The sequence below is a fragment of the Athene noctua genome, chromosome 14 (assembly GCF_965140245.1).
Source record: "Athene noctua chromosome 14, bAthNoc1.hap1.1, whole genome shotgun sequence".
Taxonomy (NCBI): domain Eukaryota; kingdom Metazoa; phylum Chordata; class Aves; order Strigiformes; family Strigidae; genus Athene; species Athene noctua.
Genome location: NC_134050.1, coordinates 14073566 through 14096951, shown reverse-complemented (window position 1 = coordinate 14096951; position 23386 = coordinate 14073566). Strand labels below are relative to the sequence as shown.

General features: G+C 36.7%; 1 protein-coding gene across 8 annotated transcripts in view; it reads right to left on the bottom strand.

Annotated features, from left to right (window-relative positions):
• Positions 1-23386, bottom strand: part of INSC (INSC spindle orientation adaptor protein) — a 125752-nt gene that overhangs the window by 9189 nt on the left and 93177 nt on the right. For all 8 annotated transcript variants that reach the window (XM_074918281.1, XM_074918283.1, XM_074918282.1 and 5 more), the window contains 3 exons: positions 12987-13158; positions 10775-10953; positions 321-387 (listed from right to left, as the gene is read on the bottom strand). In XM_074918281.1, coding sequence (XP_074774382.1) covers positions 321-387; positions 10775-10953; positions 12987-13158 — 418 coding nt within the window. The remainder of the gene's footprint in view (positions 1-320; positions 388-10774; positions 10954-12986; positions 13159-23386) is intronic.

Here is a 23386-nt window from a genome sequence, read left to right as displayed (position 1 = left end):
TACAATTACCAGAATAAAGGCTGTTGAAACACTTTGTACTACCTTGCTTCGTATCTATGAATAAGTCACACACACACACGGAACATTAGCAATATGGTCATGCATGCAAAGTTTTCTAAAGCAGTGGTAATTTATTTCAGTTACATATAACCATCCCAAGGACTCATTTCGCACCCTGCAGCAATGTGCAATATTCAGCAGAGACAAGATGCAAGAATGAAGTATTATTAGTGAAGCCTTTCTCCTTGTAACCACTACCTCCCCATCTACCCACATTCTTAACAAACAAATACAGAATATAATTCAGCTAAAATACATACCATTTCCTTGAATGATTTCTGAAGCACACTGGTCCAAGACAGACATGTTTGCCAATATTGTTACCACCTGTAATAAGAAGGAAATATGAAGTACAGCCCTACAATTTCATAATATTAAATAGCACTGTGGTTTATAAAATTAGTATGGCAGAAATATGGCAAACCAAATAAAATTTAAAAACATTCTTATAACTGAACAATTTATTCCTACCTTTGTGATTTCTCAGGGGTCTTTATCTTACATATGGCTGCTAACTGAAATGCGGACAAGAAATGTAAAACCTCTTTTCTCATGCTCCTATGCTCACGCACAGAAGTCTGCCATATAGAGATCTATGCAGCAGATTTGTTCTGTGGTCAAATTGGTAGAAAGAGGAAGATAGAAATTTATAAAAACCAACCAACCGAAAAAAGCCTGGAGCCATGCAAAGGATTCAGCGAAATGCTGCCCCCCCTCAAGAACCAATCCTGAAGCCACATTCCAGCTCTGGCATTGCTTACATAAAGCGAGGACTAAGAACCAGCACTAGCACACATTCACTAGCACTAAGTTATTACTAACTTTCTGCTTCAGGGTTCAGCTAGAATGTTGAGAAATCCTCCCAACAAATTTGGGGTTTTGAGCCTTCATTCAGGGGAGTATTTAAGGAATACTTTTCAGTTTTATTGAAACCATAAGTTGTGTGCATGTCAAGTCACTGTCCCAAAATGAGCTGGATTTAAAAATCCATTTATACCTTTCCTGAGCCAAGGCCAAGATTAGGTTTTGTACCAACAGAAGCACATTTCAAGATCCTGATTTACAGAATTTCTTATCCAAAATAGTACTGTTTTCAAGATTGGGTGTAACCCAGTTTCCTTAAAGTGATGCAGCAAGCTGCTGACAGATTCCTGTTATTGATATCATTGATATCATACACTTTCTCTCATGCATCATGCAAGATATCCTTTTTTACTTTATCCTTCAAATAACTTCATTTCTGCGTGCACACACATGCAGCGTGAGAGACCAAATAATAAAAGTTATAGGTCATTAGAATACAAAATAGAAATAATATTCTTTCTTAAGATGTTTCAGTTTATTCTAGTTGAGAAAAACTGATCAGCCTCAAAAATAACAATCAATTTGAGAACTGGTTATCAGCTTTTTAACAGTACAGCGTCAGTTCACAAACAAACAAACTTCTTAGATGTAAGTAGGCACAAGATCAAATCACCATTCTGATCTCACTTTGCCATTTTAATAACAAGGATGACTCATTTTTGATGCTGTGACATAAAGGTCTTCCACTTTTGAAGGTAGTGTTACAGTGTCATCTCTCTGAATAAATATACTTACTTAGGATGCAAATGAGTTGCTGAAACTCTACAGAGTGACAGGTAGAAATATGGTAACTCAGTATATGTCTGTGTATTTATTCCATATTAATTATTAACTGTGTTTCAGGCAGAGTGTATATGTTTTCTCACTCTAAATTATATCCTGTTAATGAAAATTGCTTCCTCTATGCTGAATCTGTACCCCATGTGGCTTTCTAAGCCACAGATGAAGAACTCAATTAACCACAATTTGAATACATGACAATTATTCCACTGCTTCAAGTTATTTTGTCTAATAAGTATTTTCACACATAAAAATATTTTGTCTGTATCTTTTGACACCAAAAATCATTTGAGGTTACATCTATACTTCCTTTGCGTTGATTACGTGGCCCCCTATATTTTGCAATGTATTTATGAACCAGCCGAATGGGTTTATACGTAACATTCTCAGAGGGGTTTATAAAAGACCCTTATTATCAATAAACATCAAGTTCTACCTAGATTGTCTTTTCAGATCTTAGTAGGACTTGAAAGGCAGTTAAACTATAGATTCACTCACTCCATATGGATAGATTCTTCTTTCACCAAAAAAGTCACATTTTCCTGTGATATAACGTGAAATAGCATGATGTAAACACCTCATAGGCAAGCTGAATAGAGTTGACTTTAAATGCGCTATTTCCCCTTGTCCTAGGTTCAGCTCAGATAGTTAATTTTCACAGGAACCTGGGAGGGGTCACAGCCAGGGCAGCTGACCTGAACTAGGCACGGGGATATACCTTACCCTGTGAGTCCTGCTCGGTACATAACTGCCGAGCTGGCAGGGGGAGGAGGGCTCACAGCTTGGGAACGGGTTGAGCATCAGTTTCCATGTGGTGAGCAACTGCATTGTGCATCACTCGCTTTATACATTCTTTTATTAGTATTATTGTTGTTATTATTATTTCCTCTCTCCTTGTGTTGTCCCGTTAAACTGTCCACATCTCAACCCATGACGTTCTACCTTTTTCTTCTGATTCTCCTCCCCATCCCACCACAGGGGGAAGAGTGAGCAGCCACATGGTGCTTAGTTGCCAGCCGGTCTTAAGCCACAACACCCCTATACTTGCCTATTTTAAAATACAGTGTACATGCATGCAGCTTACACAAAAATACCCTCTGCAATACAGGCCAAAGTTCAAGGAAGTTTAATTCTGAAGATAAACTCTAGAGAAAAACACAAACTTAAATGTAGACTCAATTTGCTTTGAAAAGCAGCACTTCCATGAGCACTGGTATTAATGAAGTCTCATTTCTTTTGAATTTAGAGTTGGTCAAAAACCATGAACAGAACTTTTCCAGTGGCATCTCTCCCACTGTAGATTTTTTTTTTTTTGTCTAATGATACACAGGCTCATACTGTAGTCTTTATCTTGGTCTCTCTTTTCCCATTATCTGGCTCCAAATTTCATAAAGCCTTAGGCGATCCCTCAAAAATAACTGTGAAGTCCCATTGAATCAGCAAAGCTGTTTAGATGTTATTGTGAGACATGAAGAACACAAACAGGTATAGAAAAAAGGAACTGCTTAAGCCTCACTTCCACCAGGAAAATAGATGAAAATTACAGGAAAAAAATAGATACCAAACCCTTTCATAATTGAAATTGTTTTGAAAGATTTGAAAATATTTAACATTGAATCTTCACTGTTCAACTGCATTATTTATTAATTTATTATATTTATTTATTCATTAATTTTATTAATTGTAGAAGACTTTTCTTGTAAAAGATTACACTCTAGGATTATAAAGGACTGGCACCTGAGACAATGTATGATTCTTGCCATTTTTCTGGATTCCTAAAGCCATTCAATGAACTTGTAGTCAGCTCAAAGTATAAAAAAGAACATATCCTGAAGACAGCACACATGAGCTCTGATCATCTGCCAGTGCTGTCATACCATGCAGAAAGTCTGTGCTGAAGCCACCCACAAATTCCAGTACCCTAGTGATATCTTGAGATGTGGGATCTGCAGATGTGCTGCTAAGCAATAATTTGAGATCTTTCAGAGAAAAGAAAAAAAAAAAGTTGCTTCATCATATGTGGAATTTTCAAATTAAACATCTGATCTCATATTCTATTGCCAAACCTAATGCAGGATTATAAGCGGACTCCCTTCAAAACCATGTGTGCGAGAACTGATCCTGTTCAGCATAATTCCCTGCCTCAGCGCCTGTATGCCTGCTGGGCAGATCTTCTGGAGCCAGATCCTCATCCGTGCATCTCCAATATCTGTGTTCTAGCAGAACTATCCAAGAGACTAATCCAGGCTAGTCCATGCTCTGTTATCCAGATCCATAAAAAATTGCAGATGCTTCTCTAGGGCAGGACTGATAAACCTGGTGGCTGCAGCTTTCTCTGTGGGAACTGGCAGCCCTAACACCACTGACTGTGGTAATAGACACCACAGAAAAAATAGACTTGATCAACAAATACTGGACTAATATATTTGTTTACCACCAGATGAAAGCTGAATTATTCAAGTCAGTGTCACATGATTTACACTACTAAAAGAAGCAGAGGAACAGGCCTCTGGCGTTTATCCTGGGTTCACCTGTTAATATGTGCTACGCACTACACACCTGAACCACGTAGTAGTGAGACACAGTAAAATACAACATGCCAGGAAGAGAATTCTTAGACCAGCTCATGTTTTAGCACCTTTTGAAGAGGCACCAACTTATCAAAATATTAACATGCAGATGGTTCCACTGGGACTAGTAAGATTTTTCACAAGACTAATAGACTAAGTAGGTAACTTTCAGAGCTTAAAAAAAATCATACCCAAACCCAAGAAGCTTTGAAATTTCACCTTTAAATGATTTGTTGGAGAACTAAGTATAAAGGAATATTTGTGGGGAGGGGGGAACCCCTTTAGATCCATGGAAAATTTCCCTATTTAATACATAAAATTAAAATTAATAGAGTTATTTCATACTTTTCAAATGTCAGTACAGCATCATGTTACTAGTCTTGCAGTTGCCCTGGAAATTAATCTAAAATCTAACTAAAAATTTATAGGCAAAATAAACAAACAGATAGTAAACACAGATACCTCTCTGTAGTGTCAATACAATCCATTATTATAAAACTGACAGTGTTGATCTTATTGGTTACTCTAGCAAACAAAATCTATTTTTATAATTTGAAAAGTGTTTTTAGTTCCACTTGGTTGCCTTCTACTCCTTTCACACATACTAAATTTATGAATGATGAGCTTTTCAGTTGTGAAGTCTGCTTTGCACTGAACCATAGGGATTTCAGTTGTCAAAAGTGATTTACATTTGAGAAACCATGGTTAATTAAGAACTTTTAAAATAATTTGTTCAAAACCTCTTGAAGAGCAACAGTCAGCTTGGAAATTCTCTTGCTAAAAAAATGTACTCACTAACACTACAATAACACTTCCTTTTAAACAACTAATGGTGACTAATGCTCATTAGTTTGTTGCAAAAGCAAACACAAAATGAAAATTCTTTGTTATAAACTAAGATACATACACTGAGAATGCAAATCTCAAATGCTTTAGTTAACAAAGAGATTTAAACATAAAAAGCACATAAGAAACAGAAGGCTTCTTTGATAACTTTCCCTTAACAGGATATTTAAGATGATCTAAAAGTATTTCTCATTATTGTGAAACTAGCTACTCAGGAAGAAAGATGCAATAGGATTTGGAAGATGAAAGCACACATTTTAGCCTGTTTAAGGGGCAATATCTTCCACATTTGAAGGTCACTTACCTCACTTGGGGGAGGAGGAGGTGTCTACAGAGGTGATGCTACTATACCTTTATTGGTAACAAAGGCACACTGTTCAGTAAGCTTTTATTGACAGTTCCAACATAAATAGAAAGACACAAGCTCAAAATGAGAATTAACATGGAATTTGAGTAGCAAAGTAGATCAATATAGCATCACTTATTCTCTTAGTTAATTACTTTTTTAAGGCTGATTCATCACTAAGTAAAACTCTTTTTTCTACATATTATAAGACTATTTTGTAATTTGTTCAAATAAATGACAAAAGGACAAATCAGAATGTGTCTGCGAAGGTCCAGGTACCCATCGTCAGAAACAAAGGTGCATCTGACAACTAATTAGAAGCAAGATGGAGTCTTTGTTTCTGAATGTAAACTAAAACCATTCAAACTTCACGATTCAAGATCAATCCACAGGGAGACAGCAAAAGAGTACATACAGCACCGGCCAAGAACAGGCATTGCATCAAGTCTAGGTAGAGCAACCTTTCAGGATATTATTTATTGAGAGAAAAATCTTGGCTAAGAGATCTCTAGAAATTTTCTCTGAGACATTATATTGCTTAAAATAGAAAACTTAATTCTCATTGCTTCTGATAGGCATTTTTGTAGTTGTGAATTCAGTTTTCTTCCTGAAAACAGAGAAATAAATATACCTAGATAAGCAAATCAACAGGTCTTCCTGACACCTGATTGGAAGAAGCAAACATCCCAATGAAATAATATCCGCTAGAGACAGGATCTGCTTGCAAGGTCTAGGTCTGAGACTGTGTCAGGGAACTCTATTCTTAGAATGATAGAGCAATAGAGACTAAAATTAAAGGAAGCCTACCCTTTGGAATGAAGGATGTCTTTACTGCATTTCAATTTACTTTACTTCATATTGCTGAATAATGTAGCTAAGGAATAGACAGACTAACCAGATTCTCACTTTTTTTTTTTTTTTTTTTAAGCACATAGGAAATGCATCCTGCATGGGTCACATGGTGAATGGGCATGTCCCATAAAACAGGTCATATGACCCTAAAATAGTGATGGAGCGAGAGTGTCTCTCCTCCCTCACTTCCGAAGCCACAGTTTTCTGCCTTTCAGATAAAAATCGGGTCAGGGGGGCAGGGAATAACCATCCCTCAGACTTCCTTCATATATTAGAAAGCTTCTTAGATTTTGAAACTGACTCAATCAACTGAAGACACCCAAGACATCTGGTCTCCTTAGAGCAGAACACAATTTGGCCTACACCAATGCACAGCTGTAGGAAACAAAAAGCAGTTGACAGGGAGTAATAAATTTCCTAGTATTCAGGAAACTCAGATTGAGAAGTAGTACTGCTAGTTCCTTTCATGCAGGCAGGAATTGTCAAGACATCTAAAAGACCTGCTAATATTCTTCTTGTTAAAAGCATCCTTTTAAAGTCTTCCCCTGGGTGTGACACAACGTTTAAAAATCAAAACTTCATTACGCTGAAGTAACATCTGTCTCTGCTCTCCTTTTGACCCTACGATCTCCCATATAAGACAAAAAAGGGGGAGAAAGACAACAAAAGGAAAATACAAATGCCCCGGAAACAAAAAAAAATAAATGGAAGAGCAGAGAAAAGGATGTGGAACCTAAAGAATAGTATTAAGGGTTTCAAATCTTAAATGAGACAGAAGGTCTCAGCTTCAGAGCCTGCAGCATCTTCCAAACACCAAGAAAACAGGAAAGAATTTGCAGAAAAAAGCAACAACCATTTCCATTTTCTCCTTCCAACTTAAAAGCCCTTCTCCACCTTAAACTTCTTGGAAACATAATTCCTTGATTTTAGACCTAGAAATAACCACTTTAAAATGGATGTGTTTGCTGTACATTAATTCTTTGTCTGCCTGAATAACAGATCAGAAGCTGTTAGACTATACCTCCACAACTTCACAGGTAAGGTGAGAATACTAGCAACACTGAAGAGACAAGTGGGAATGCAGAGAGAAAAATTTTATTATACATAAAGATACTGTGCATAAACATACATATTTCATATTTTTCTGTGTAGAGTGTAAGATGATGGTTAAAGTCAAGGCCCTGAATGATAAGGGTTTTGGCTAAACCCTTCTTCTGACAGTGCTTAAACTCCATCAGGACATCTGACTGTATACATTACACTGCTGAATTTAGGCATGAACCCTTCTGAAAGGATATTTTGATGCTCCTTTGAAGTAAAAAAAACCCCTGCTAACCAGAAAATAAGTTATCTGCAGCACAAAAAAGAACATGGCACATTCATATCCATTTTGACCCAAAACTAGAGAATAAGGTATCTGGAAATTGTTGCTTTATCTTACAACTCTTATACAAGGTATTTTATTATAAAACTAAGCAATCTCAATGTAATACTGCTGGTTACAGAAGCAATACATGCTTCTGTAAAATGGACAATGACTATCTTGTTTATCCTTAAGTCCAGCACTCAGTTCTAGATTTCTTACCTGACGTAATCTAACACTGCCTGGGAAATGAAAGGAAGGAGCTTGGTTTTCAGATAGTGAAGGCAGGAAAAGTTTGTTATCGTTTGCACACAAAAGCTTTTCAGAAGTCAGAACAACAGAACACTTCTAGAGGTGCTTGAGCTGGAAAATACTTTCTGCAGGCAACACACAATGCATCCAACATCCAGCTCCTGGGCAGAATGTTATTTATTTATACCATCACGGAGGGTAATAACTAATGAGTGCTAGCTCTCCTTAGAAAGGTGAGATAAAATGACACAAATGAAAACAAAACTCACTATTCCTGTCTTGTATGTCAGTCATCTTTCTCCCATTTTTATCTTACAGTGAGCATACTTCAGTTTATTTTAGCAAATTACTATTTTCTTAAATCAGCAGTAATGCTAAGGTAGTAATGTATTTAGAAATACTGGGTAGTTTTCTATAGGATAATTGTGTTACTTAAAGTCCTGTATGAAAAACGAGGCATTGAAGTTTGAGGGGCTCTTTTATGACATTTTGTGAGAATTAGACCGTATTTTATTGTATTTCTATGAACCTTATTCTTCCTTTTTAAAATTGCTTCAAATTTTCATATAGCTTAATTCTAATTCATCTATTTTACTGGTCAGGATGACTTGGTCATTCAGAATGGGTATTAGTCCTTAAAAACATATTCCACAGTGATTGAATATTCCAGAATAAAAACTTGAATTAAAAAATTTCCAAACCTACTCAACTTTAGTCTACATGTCCTTAGGCAAATGGCTACTGGCTGGGACATAACTGGGACATAATAATATATATATATATATATATATATATATAAAATGGGAAAAGTTAGCATATGTCTCTAAAAGGAATTAAAGTATATATATATCTCAAAAGCCAAAATGGCAATTTAGAATACCCTTATAAAATATTGTATTGTAGTGTTGATTTTCTCTCTAGTTGACTGTTTTCCTCATTTTCAGAACTAGGCACAGAGCAAATTAAAGAGCAAAATATTCCATAAAACTCTCTTAATTGCCAGATACCCCCTCCCCCCCCAAATATAACACTGAAGCAACTACCCTTTTGAAAGGTGAGCAATCTACTCAAACACACACTTGTTCAGGAATTCGAAGGAAGACTTCTCTTAAGGCTCTTGCATTACCAAAACTGCTTGACTAGCAACACTGACAGCTCTTAAAAACGAGATGAGCAACACTTAGATTCCACCTGACCATCATGTGCTCAGTAACAGAACAAGACAGGATTTTATAGTCCCCATTGCTGCAGAAATAACAAGGAGTCAGCTCAGAAACTTACTGCGGAACTCCACAGAAAACATCACACCTTCCTGATCTAGTTTTTCATTCCAAGAAGGAATGTAAAGGGTTATAGAGGATGAAATCTCCTCAGTTCTTGGAAGGAAGCCATTCAGTTCTCTGTTCCTCTAGCTAATGAGATATCCTGCAAGCTGCAAAAGGCCTGAAACTAGTCTGTTACCTAATAAAGTCATACATATTTCTTTAAATGTCTCTTCTTTATACTAGGGAGCTTGCTCTGGTACCCACAGAGCAAACTGCAAACTCACAGCTGACAGCAGAATTAAGATGAGGGCATAAATAAAGAAGGAAATCAAAACTGTAAGAGCATACAGGAGGAATAAAAAAAGAACATGAAGAACTGTATATATGTAATAATAGTATACAGCCATGTCAAACACCACAGCTGATATCCTTGACTTTGGCCAATGAGCAATACAGTAATTATGGCTTAACTCCATCTTTTTATAAACACTCCTGAGCTGGAAAACTACTGAATGCTATTAATATAAGCTAAAACAACCCTAGTAACCCCCCTAGAACACTAATAATTAGTTTATGAGGTCCCTTGTGCCTTGATTTCCATGGCCTGGCTCCTGTTGAATAGTACACAGAGTTTCCTGTGGCAGTGCAGATCCCAGTTCTACCATAAATCATCTTTTGGCCACTTCAGAGGTGGGAAAGGGATGAGCTTGTGAGTCCTGAATTACAGACTTGTAGTAATATTCACAACGTCTCATAAACAGAAGTAGGTTAACAGAGCTGACTAGCAACCTCCATGCCTTAGTAATAACTACTGAAACTCTCAATCCTCATACTTGTTATTCTGATGAGCAAAAATCCATCACTGAGATGCCAAATAAGCAGTGCCTCTGCAGCACCCCAGTGCATGGCAGTACCTGAGAGGAACAAAAGAATTCGCTCAGACTTCATTTGTGCATAAGCACAGACCTTTCATTTTCTGTGTCTCTTTACTAAAAAAAAATGGTGAAAAAGAAAGGGAAATGCAAAAGCACATCAACAATATTTGCCAGAAAAACTTGCAAACCATCTACCATAGTTAAGACTTGATCCAAAGCCCACCGACGTCAATGGGCTGAGGATCAGATCCTTATTCAGCTTTTGGAGCTAATTCATCTTTGAACTGACAATTGTTTATTTAGGCTGCAGTCTCTGTATATACCTTACTTGCCTCAGAGCCCTCTCCAGTCAAGTTTTGAATACTTCCAAAGACAGAGATTCCACCGCCTTTCTGGGCTTCTGTGTCACTGTTCAGCCATCTTCATGATGAAAAAAAATTCCAGTATCTTAAAAATATGGAACTTTGCTTTTTATTTTCCTTTTTTTTTTCCCCAAATCACATTAAAAGCTGTCATATTTCATAATGCTCATAATAAAAAGCAACAGAAGCAGATAAACAAAGAGCCATACATTGAAAAGAATCAAGAACAGAAGACATGAAAGCAACTTACATTTGACTATGTCAAAAGAGACATAGAACTGCAACATGTTGATTTAATACAAATATGCTCAGACATCATCTTGCTGAGAAACCACTCACCTGATCTCGGGAATATGGAGTATCCACTATGTGTTTGTCTGAACATGCTGCTAGAAGAATCTTCATTGCATTTAACTGGAGCAATATTTCACAAGCCATGGTATCAAAGAAAGTAATATTGGCAAGAGCTGCTGAAGCCAGCAGGAAAACTTCACCAGACGAGGCTTCTTGGCACAGTCCTAGGAATGCAGAAAATAAGTTGAATAAAAGTCGTTCCTTCATTGCAAAAAACATGGTTAGGGGTTTCAAAGCAATATTTAAGTATCTGCAACCTATATTCGTAATCTTAGTGTCTAAGATCAAGTTCATAATCATCCAGATAAAAAACAAAACAAAACAATCATCTCAATTCTGTCAATTATATAATATGTCACATTGTTGGGTGCTTTATACGTGATACTAACATTAGGCACCTTCATCTGAACCATAGAAGCAGGGAAAGACGGTGAATTCGAACCTAGAAACCAAGTGTTTCTAACATTAATTTAATTAATGGGATAGTCTACACAGTAGGCCATTCTACAGGGAACATTCCACTGAATGTTGTTCAACATAAAGCTTGATATACCTAAATGAAGGAGGCAGAAAGCTAATAGTAACTCTTCCATAAGAGAATAGTTCTGCTATATATCCTATTCTTTAGGAAAGGCATGTATACCTGTTGCCTATCTGTAAACCTATTTCTCCATAGTCAAAGATTATCCTGCATATTTTCCAGCTTCAGTAAGAAGCGCTGAAGACCCAGCTACCTTTTAATTCCTTGCACACATGTATTTTAACTAAGATCTGAAACACCTGGTAATTGATTTTCAGCATGGTTTAAAAATTAAACATATTACAGTAATTGAATTACTGAGTTATAAATATTACAAGGAGACTAGTGTGTGATTACTGAAAGGTCTCTTCCAAACTCACAGATTTTCTATTTTTAATGCTCACATTTCTTGGGCAAAGTATATACTACTAAAATTCCTGTGGAAGAGTGAGAGTCAGTGAAATGCTCCCCATGCTGCTATCTCCTGGATAGGCTGTTCAGATTTTCCCTTGACTGTGGTACACTGTAATAACCTGGAGAATCACCTTAAATAAGTCAGGTCAGATGACTATAGCAGTCAAGCTACAGCAGAACCAAGCTCAGCACAGGTTAATTTTGCCAACTGAATTCAGGGCAGCTTCAAGGCAGAACCTTCAATAGTTGTTGAAGAACAGTCTGGTCATCAGGAATAAATTTTTTCCTTGATTTCTACAACACTAGTTCTGTTTGGGCATATCAAAGAATGCCTAAATACATCTCAGATAATTCCCAGCCATTTCAGAATCCTCAGGCACTGGCACTACAATACTCTTTTCTTGTTCTATTAAAAAAAAAAAAAAAAAAACCAACACTCCAAAAACATGCATGAAAATTGAAGTGCTGTAGTTTAACTGTAACCATTGGACTCAGCAGAGATCTATCCAGACATATTGATCTATTATACAGGAGAAATCAAACTGGGTGACCCAAACTACGCTTTCTGACATGAAGCTCTGGGAAACTGAATTTCTAGATGAGAGAGACAAAGAGAACACTTGACTGAAAGCTTCTTGTATTTGAGAGGGATGGAATACAGTGCCAGAAACAAGAGATTCCTCTCTTTAGAAAGTAATGAGTAATATCATCTTATTTTTCTGAAGTGTCCTCACTGAGCCACATTAAGGAAAAGCTTGCTGTTACCTTTGCCTCATTTTACCACGGTTCAGAGGCCTCGACAAGAAAGACAGCTCTTTTATTTTCTGGTAACAATGCTCATAGAATATACTATACAGTACTTTTCCTCTGAAGTATCATACAAATGTAGATGCACTGGTGAGCTTGAGTTCTAGCAAATTTAGAAGATGCAGCTGGCATAAAGGTTAGCCACCATTAGAAACTGCTCTTCTACAAACAGACATGGGACAAGAGGATGGTTTGCCAAGTCCTGTGGTTTTTATGGTAGAATTTCACACAGATGTTATTTTGGCAAATATGCTTAAATTCTATTCAAATATGGACTGGGGTAAAAAAATATTATGTAATTGCAGAATGCTCTGATTCAGAATTTAAAAGGACTGAGTTCTTTTATCTGTTAAGGAAAGAATGGCAATTATTTAGGGAATATTTCTAATGAAAGAGAGTCCTACTCCAACTTATTATTTTAACTGGAAAGACTCAAAAGTCCCATAAAGAACTTACTGACAAGTGCTGTTACAATTTCTTCCATATTTTCCAGAAAGCTGCTGAGATGCTGAGTGAATGTGAGATGTGGAGAGGTGATCTGTGCAATTACTGCCGCTGCTTCTGCATGAGTAGCTTCAGAATGGCTGTTATCAGTAAGAATGTCAGCCAGGCACAGTATCCCATCAACCTATGGAAGAAAAATAGGTATAGGTTGGAAATACTCCAGGAAATGCTTTTGCAACAAAAGATTGGTTTACAGTTCTCTTTTCTTGGCTGTGGCTAAACTATTCAGTTTATTTTCAGAAATGACTTAAACTTGGTGGCATTTATGATGTAAGAAGTTCCAATTTACGAAATACAAACGAGTTCAGCATAAAAGTTTGTTGACAAGCAAAAAGTCTTGTATTTCCTTCTCCCTTAATGTTTCTGCTGAATTGCTTTTGGTCAAACAAACAAGTCTTTTCTGACAGACGTCTCAAACAATGCAAAAATAAACTCTGATAAAAAAATGCTAACTGCTACTATGCCACAGACTCATTTAAGCTCTTGTCTGAGTGTGTCCCACTGAGAGACTCGAGCCTGAGTGTGCAGTAAGTTCTTCACAAACATATATTTTTGCCACTTTTTTCTGAACTTGACACAAAGCCTATGCAGCATCAAAAAATACTATTAAGGAGAAACCCTGGCCAAACTGCACCCGATGAGCTTGCACAGCACTCATATTGAAGCTAGGTATGTATATTCCTTGCTTACTTGGAAAAGAAACAGAAAAATGAGTAAAATGTACATAGGTATAAGCTTTTAGAGTGCCTGAAGTGTTCTAAATTAATTTGTTACCCAGTTTAGGCAGATACGTCTTATATGCACAGCTTGCTCTGGATTGTAGGAGACCCACTGACAGTGAAAGACTGCAGCAGAGCACAGCCAGTGGGATAGCTTAAACTGCAGAAACATATCGTCTGTTAACAACCAGACCCACGAAGGAAAGTTTTCTGTAGACAAGGACATCATCTGTGAACTCTCAAACAACAGGACTGTGTTTGTGCCCCCTATTTAATATATCTCTGAATAATTCATCACATTGTCGGGCAGGTAGGCAGACATCCTTAGAGGGGACAGAGCATAAAGATTTATGTAATTAATCATCAATACGTTTATGTCAAATTCACATCAATTCACTAATTAAAATCTTTATATGAATAAACCCAATGTAACTATAGGGGCAGTTTACAAATGATCAGAGGTTTTACAAACTTCACCAAGTAACTTTTAAAAACTGGCCTTATTTATTTATTTCTTTATCTGAAGTTCTGAAAAAGCATGGGGTCAGTTGCTTTGTACGTTGATTGGACACTTTATAGATACAAAGAGGAGCTGTGAAGGCTTAGCACTGAAATATACTTTAACAGTCAAACAAAAACACTCACCAAGACTCTTTCTTAGGTCTGTGGTTCAGACTGCATTCTCTGTCTATTCAAAGCTTCCTCAGAACATGCACATTAAGTCCTATCCATTATCTCCACAAAGGGTATTTAGTAAACCTCTTATTCACATTTTTGTTATTTACTAATACAGAACGTTGAGTTATCTTAATTACTTGTCCTGAAATGGGCACGAATTAAATTATTTGATAAGCACTGACAGTTACCGTATCTTACAAGAAAAGCTCTCAGATTGATGGGAGCAAAAATTACCCTCTGGAAGATCATTCATTGGGATGCACTTTTTAATAGGCAATAGACTGTATTATTGGAACTCTAATAACATAGATAAATACAAAAGAAATTATATCTCTATTTTTCCTCAGATTACAAATGGGATTTAGTATAGAAACTCAAGTACTGGCAAGAAGAGGAAGAATAAATTTTCAACATTAAACTTTTTCTTGACAAGCTTTCAACATTAATCTACCTACGGCAAAATATTTCCTCCTAGTTATGGCAGAATTCTACAGCTTGAAACAGCAGATTCACATAATTCACTTGGCTCCAAGGTATATTAATAGATCTCAGTGTCAAGAATTAATATATGTCTTCACAAGATGATTTAGTAGCCAAAGTGTGCTAGACAATATCATATGCAAAAACCCCCAACTTTGTCACCTTGAAACCTCCCCAGATCACACCTTGTCTGGGGTCCAAAGGATGCTAATAACAACAGTCAGTATAAAAAGTTAAATATATTCTAAGGCATTCAAAAAAATACTTCACAAGAAACTTCTGAGATCTGGTAACAGGATACAGCACTCTTCAGCTCTAAATTTACTGGTTAAAATTCTCTTGGCCAATTCTTATTCAATGACTTTGACGACAATACTTCAAAGTAGTTCTATGCTTTTTCAGAACAAGTAATGGCTCATGAAAGACAGGTACAAGCACACAGTCAGATTTTTTTATCACCACTGATTGTTTATATCTGCACTATAAAATACAAGCTTCTAACAATACAGGGCTATACTCAACTTTTAAATAACATATTTGATTTTTTTATTTGATAAGTAATCGTTTTTTGAAATTTGGAGTTGCTGAATTGTAAATAGAAGAGGATATACGTTTTTATTCAGCATTAACATATTCTGGATCCTTGAAAGCCAGCACTAATTAGCTTTTCTTCTTTTGATTCAGAATCATGTAAAATACTAACAAATTCAGCCTAAAATTTGCTCTATACACTTTTGTCGCTCATCTTAAATATAGAAAATAAAATAACTCTACTTCAGCAGGCAACCCCATTTATAAGTGTCTAGCAATAAATTTTAAAATGACAGGGGAACAATCTAATAAAAGCACTTTAACATCCAAAAAGAAATTGCTGCTCAAAGCATTTTTATAATTAGCTTTCACACTGAAAGGAACTTTGGATGGCTGCCCTGTTTTCTGTTTAATTTTGGTGAAGTAATCAGCTAAATGTCAAATCTGTTCATCACCTTGGCAATACAAAAGAACCAGTTAGCCAGATAATGCAAACAAATGAATTCCATGAATGCAACAAGATGCTGTGGAGACCCTGTATTTGAGGAATGGTGTTCAGTAAATGCTTGATCACTAATATTTCAATATTGATAACTGGAAAAATGCCAGGAACTTACATCCTTATGAGCATAGCCCTGTTATAGAAACTTAATCCAAGTGACAAAATAAATGCGTAACCACTTTACTGCATAGATCAAGTCTTCTGAAAGGAAATACTTTATTTTCTCTGAACAGAAATGAATGAGTTCTGGGGCAGCCCACTTCTTTCTTCAGTATACCTGTTCTTCCTCCCAAAAATATTAAATAAAACTAGGCATCTGTTAAAGATACTAATACAGAACTTGGGATGAATTACATTAATGGCTTCATGATTTGAATTACACACAACAACAGTCTTAACCTTCTGCTTTCCAGAAGGATATTCGAAGCAGGTTTTACATGCCACTCCAGGAACCAAGACCCATTACCTTTTTTTTAACAATGTCTGTCTTCGTTTATATAAAACGCTGCTTTTCTCATACTATGACTTTTTCTAACATTCCTGTTTGCCCACTCTTAGCATTCAGATGATGTCTACATATTGGTAAACTTTCTCGAAGGTTTTTTTTTGCATTCTTTAAATTAATCTCCCAAGTCATCTTGCTGAGACTGGAAAGCCTTACAGGCTATTGACTGATTTCCCACTGTCAGATCCATTGATAACACTACCAGCCTACAACTGTGTGCTTCTGGTAAGGTTCCAAAGCAGTTTTAAAGGAGGAATGGAAGGGAGATGTTGAGATCCAGATATAAGACAGCAAATATGGAAATAAGATCAAAGGGAATTGCCTCTTAAACATTGTCTCAACCTTTGCAGGAGGGTAGAGGAGAATTTCAAAAGCAGAGGCTGCATCAAACAGTCAAGAACTGACAGATCAGAGTTGTGGGGTTTTTATTCTTTCACACACACTGTGTATTAGCACCTTCAACCTGAATCTAGGACAGGTTAACTATATAGGTGAAGACATGAACATTAGCAGACTAAATAGAAAATACATACCTGGATAAAAACCCAAACACATTAAAATTTATGGGATGAAGAAGAGGGAGACAGAGAGGGAGGGAAGGAAGGAAGTGAGGAAGGGAGGAAGGAAAAGTTATATTCAAAAAATACTTGAATCCCCTACTCAGCATTCATTGAACACAATTTACTTTGCTCCCCATATCATCGCATGAAGTCACTTCACTATTCTGGAACTCCACTGAGAATGTCATCCAGCAGAATCCATATACTGTTATTCTGATGACTCATCACTTGTGAAATGAGTTCCTGATCATCAGGACTGAGGTATATCCTATGTCAGCTTCTGTAACTTATTATGCAACTACAGAAGGCCTACAAGTCTTGTTTAATTTCTACATTGAAAGAAAGGAAGGGAAAAGGAGAAAAGTATTCTACCTTGCACACAATGATCTTTCAGATTTGAACATTTGCCCTGTTAAGTGCTCTGCAGATAAAAACTGCCCTAGTTACATCGAGAACTGATTTATACCAGATGAAGATTTGGTCAGCTATTTTTAAAGTGAGGTATTAATAGAGTGATGCCATAAAAATATCCACAAATGCTGTTCCAAGTGATCAAAGCTATTGCAGCAATTCCATGGCAGCAGCAATGACCAGTGAACAAAACTGCAATGATTTTTATAACTACTGCTGTAGTGGCTATGGGACCTAATTTATAAGCCATATTGTATACTCTACAGAAGAGTGTGGGGCTGAATAAAGGTCGAATGGTTCCCAACTCAGTAGTTTTAAAACTGCTAACAGTAACCTTAGCTTTGCATCTAAATTGGCTATGAATGGGTGCCTTGGTTCAGGGCGACTTCAACTACAGCTTCCCTTTTAAACTTCCCTCCTTCAGAATGTGGTCAAGTTAATGAAGAGATCTGTTCCTCCTTCTGTTTAGCCATCAAGGGACAGCGTGAAGATGATCTGGACTATACGACAAAATTTGTTATGTGTTATGAAAAAAAATAATTTCAACCTTCTCTCAAAAGACAGTTGGCTGTATAAGCTTGAAGGATGCATTAAGTGTGGCAATAGCTAAGTTAGCAACCTTGCAGCCATGCTGCAGAAAGAAACAAACTGCAGAGCAAGATGAAACAAGTTCCTTATTCTGGGCCAACTAGGAGTGAAAGGATAAATAGTATGTAAACCTTTTCTCCCTATAAAACCTAGGGAAAGCAGTCAAGCAGTCATCTCACAGTGCATGTTCTTTGGCAGTCAGAGATGCTCTAAGCTTGATGCAGATAAAAAATAAAACTGTTTGTCAAAGAGGTAATAGAGAATGCAGTTTTACAGAAAGGATGGACTAAATCATGAAGATCAACATTCAGACATCTCTCTGGTCTTTGCTTTGAGGATAAAGGAATAGCTGGCTTTGAACTCACTCAATTTTGAGGACTAATATGAAGAGTAAGACAGTCTTTTAAAGTATTATTTCTGTAGTCAATAAAAGAAAGCATGAACTGCAGTGCTATTAGCCTAGCAGCTCATGTATTCCCATTCCCATAAATCACAGCTTACATTGCTTCCATCTACCCTCTACAAACACAGGTGAACCACCCAAGAATACATTCAGCCTTCCTGATCTATTTCTCACATGCCTCCAATTATACAGGATAGCTGCTGAGTGGCTATGAAGGGCAGAAGAAGAGTCTGCCAAGGAATTCATTTGCAGTTATGTACAAGTCATCTGTAGTATAGATCTTTCTACTCAACTACTGTTGGTGTTTATAGAATTGGGATGCATTGATAAAACAAGGAATGCAAGGAAAACTATGAGCACAAGCGAGTATGGTGGCTTGGAGAAAAAAAAATTTAAAAAGACATTTGCAATGGCCTTTGTATTCAGCATTTGTTACATTCTCTTCCTCCTGTCACAGATAAATGACAATCACAATAATGCCTGTGTTATCTGTAATCTTGGGAGCATATAAGAATAGGGGAGAACTAGTTGTGTTCACATATGATAAAGTTAACAAATTCTTCAAGTTATGTGACACATGACAGAAGCCAAGGGTTTCACAGATGCTTTTGCCCTACATTTTGAAGGGTTGGATACACTGGCTTGTTTTTAAGTTGCAGGAATCTATTCCTATTTGTAGAATTTTCCTGATATCTGCATTACAAATTCCAGAAAGTATATGCTTGTTTCTTTTAAATAATGGATAAGGCTTTATATATAAAACGTTGTGGTCTGAATTTCATTAAAATGAAGCCACACAGACACAAAAAGGACTCAGCAACAAGATGAAACTGTCATGTGTTGTATAAGAATGCTGAACAAGATACTGGGACCTGAAACAAGGTACTGGGACCTGAAGACTGAATTAGGGAAACACCTTACATTAGTTGATCTCACATGGCCCTCATTTTTATTTACCCTGGGGGATCATAGTCTGAGAAAAAGGAAAAAAAAAAAAAAACCACACTAAAAAACCAACACACCTCAACTATTCCTACAAACAAACAAGGGCTCTAGGGTTATGCATAGCAGGGCACTCCAGAAAATGAGATGTGCTCATTGAAAAAAACATGCTTCGATCATCTAGTTTTAAATAAATAATGTCACAGACACTTCATTGCATGAGGGCATATTCGCAAACACCTGGTGTCTGGCATTTAAAAACAAGAACACTCTTTCAACATGTTTGATTACTTTGTACTATTTAGTTTTTGGTGTGACACCATGGATTTTATTTTCAAGAAGTGTCTGTTAGTGTACCTCTTCATGGGAAAAAAAAAAAAAAAAATCCCATGCACACTAGAGGACCCTCCTCATCTATTACAATAATGAGAAAGTGCCTCTATACAAAAAGAGCAGCATGGAGGTTACAGCCAGAGAATCAGTCATTATCAACTAATCTAACTCTTCATAAAGTGTCTTTCTTCTCTTAGGAAAAGTGTCTGATAATCTTCCTGCTAGAATTCTGGATGTATTCTGATAATTCTGGAAAGTATTAAATCAATACTTTCAAACTTTAACATGATCATGTTAAAGAGTTAATGAAAGGGCTTATTATTATTACTGTGATTTCACACACAACTTCTCCCCGCATCAGATTAAACTTATCGAACGGGTCATTATACCATGAAGTTAGAAACAAACATAACTCTACCCTATGCTCCAAGTATGAAAACACCACAGCACAAAGTAGAGAGTTACATTAGAAAGGTAGAGTGAATGAGCAATGGAGACAGCACAGGATGTCGCTTTTTACACTGTTATTTTAAATATGAATTCCACAAATGCATTCAGAAACAGATCCTTATGCAAACAATTTTCCTGCAAGTATTTCTCATTTCAGTGTTGTCAGTCAGTGGGCCTCTGAAATGCAAGGCCACTACAGTATTTAAATGACATGTACACTAATTAAACACCTGAACAGTAGGACACTTATCTAATAGAATGTATTAAGTATACACAGCAGCTTACTCAGAAAAATGTTTCTATGTCTCAATTCACACAATTGCCAAAACTGACCCAGTGCTTCACCCATGTTGTTCTAAAACTTTTTGTTGCTTTTAAGGAAAGCACTGAGGCACCAAGCATTAATATAATTGTTTACTGCATTCATTACTTCACAATGACTGTTCAATTATTTTAATAAATTAATTTAAATAAATTAGCTCCAGAACCAACCTTGTAGGTGCCAGATTTTTATTGGTAGAGAATTTTTACAAGCAAGTTATAGACCTTTATGATAGCCATTTATAATGAAAACACTCACAGCACTTCAGCTATAAAACTTTTAGCAAGCAACTCAATAAGAGTCCATTCGTGTTGTAATAACAACAGAGGAAATTGCTACCCTTATTCAAACAAGAAATTCAAAAAAAGTATAAAAGTAGCAGTTTTCATCTGGTGAAAATTGATGGAACTTTACTGGCTGCAGCAGACCCAAGCTATTTGATCCTAAGATTTCTCTCCTGACAGTTAAGAAAATCTCCTTGGGTCTCCTACAAACACAGATTTATTTCTATGGCTGCAGTGGCAATAAAATCATTTCAGGACTCCTTTAAGCATAAGAAATTCAAGTTTCAGATCAGCTGTTCCCATGGAAGCTTTATGAGCAGTCAGAGGTCTACTACAAGCCATCAGGTAAAATGATCTCAGAGGTTTTTCTCTCCATTAACACCTCCCAGTACTGCTCTTTAGTCAAATATAGGTGCTATATTGATTCTATATTAGAAGAAATAAGGACAATGCTAAAAGACTAAGAAAATGTAATACTTTCACAAGCTGAATGTTGATTCTTCTTCTCAATATTTTTTGCTGTTTTACCAGGTCTCAAATAAGCATCCTTACAAAGAATAACAAACATATATATTTAAAGTTAAGCTAGTGCTTGAACGCTGCATTGAAGGAGGAAAAAAACCACACATTTGGTCACACTTTCAGTAGAGATTATTTTTTCAGCAAAGATAACTACAACATAGTACTTTGATACAGGGGCAGTTCTAATCTGCATTCAAAATCTTAGCTGCAGGTCAGGCTTATTTTTATAAACTGATCTCACATCAGAAAATCATGTCAGGACTCGCTGAAATTAAATTCACTTAGTGAGCAGATTCCAGCTTCAATAGCCCAGGATCTTCTCTGGTTATTTGAGATGGAAAAATGCATAAGCATTATGTTATGGCAAAGATAAAACCTCAACTTGCATGTTTTAGTTAAGAAGCGTCATAGATCTGGTAAAATAAGCATGTTGTTGAGGAAAGTCCCAAACACTGTTCTGATTCTGACATCCAGTCACTGCCTGCTTTTCTACTAATGTCCCTAATCTATGAGCCAGTTTGTTCACTCTTAGAATAATACTTGCAAGAGACATTATGACCAAAGGAACCTAACAACTAGCAAGTACTCAATATTAGAATTCCCCAATAGTCCTCAAGGTTCACTTCACATAAGAAGTAAAAAATCTCATCCCATATTCCAAGCCAACCTAATCCTGTAAAGTCAAAGTCTGGGCTAGAAATTTCACATGATCAAGCTTCATTCTGCCACCTGCCAGTCTGTAAATAACGTGAGAAGAGCCACGGCAGGTCTCCCCTGAACGGTACAGGGCTTCCGCTGCCTCCCAGAGAGACTCCCAGGATTAGGACCGATTCTCTTCTGTTTCAGAAGGAAGCAAAGATAATGTCATGGGACATCTAGAAGAGACAGTAGAAAAGCGTGACAGCTAAAAAACAGGGGTATAAAACATATCACTCTGAAATCAGACCTACTGAACTCTTGCAGCCAAAGAATATAACTTTAGATCAAAGTATACCAAACTTCTAGAAAGAGTTCAAAACCTGTTAAAGAGTCTGGGAGAAAGAAAATGCTGTTTTGAAGGACAGTGCCTTTTAGTCACTAGAATGAAGTAGTGGCTTACTGGATTCTCTCGAGTCGTTCTTGCAATGCACTCTCCCCTTCCAACAGCACTAATAAACAGCAAATGTCATTTGCTTGGAAATTTATTTTAGAATAATTCAGATTGTAAATAAAATATTAAAACAGAAATATTTTTTACAATATTTCAGCTCTACATCTGACAAAGAACAGAAGGAAGAAATAATTGTGAACATGTTTCTATTTATCTCAGGGTTGGAAGCTCTTTCAGCCCCCTCTCACAGTACAGCTGTGTCCATCTTCACTGGGCAGCAGACAGACCTGGTCACGTTCTTCTCGCCCTTGGGAAAGTGTTGCAACAAGACTGAGCTAGCACTGTAAGCAATGATGGCAACTGCTAGGGAAAAGCCAGTGCAAAGGCCGTGTTCTATCACTCCATTTTTTACCAGAGATTAATTCAGCATATTTTTTAAATTTACTTTGACTGATGTCTGATGAAGAAGGTAAGCTGTGCAAAAAAAGACTCAGTATAAACAAATTATGCTCCGATCTTCTCAGGTCCAAAAATCCATTCACTGTGAACTCTGAAGATTCATTAGTCATGCCACTGAGCAAGGGTATATTTATAGCAAAGTAGATCCAAACTACCTTCTAGATGGTCCTTGCCATGGCAGAAAGCTAAGGCTTCCCACTCCTTATGCACAAAGCCTGCATGGTGTCTCTTTGTCATCTCCATTGCTAGCCATTATGGACTAGTTGCTCAGCTCCAACAGAGGTATTGGCTGGGCTTTTATTGATGCCTATGGCTTAGATCCTTTGTTGCCTTACTGAAAAGAACCATTAACAACAGGTAAAATATGGAAGTCATTACAAACCAAGATGAATGGCCAAAGTAAATGCAACACTACCGACTCCAAACCTGAAGGATTTTAAAGGAAAGTGTAGTCATGTTTCTGTTCAGAATAGCTGTCCACAAACTAGTCTGCTTAACAAAAACAAACAAAAAAAAAAGGGGAAAATAAACTAATCAGTCACCTTTTAATGAGCTTGAAGAACTGATCGTTCT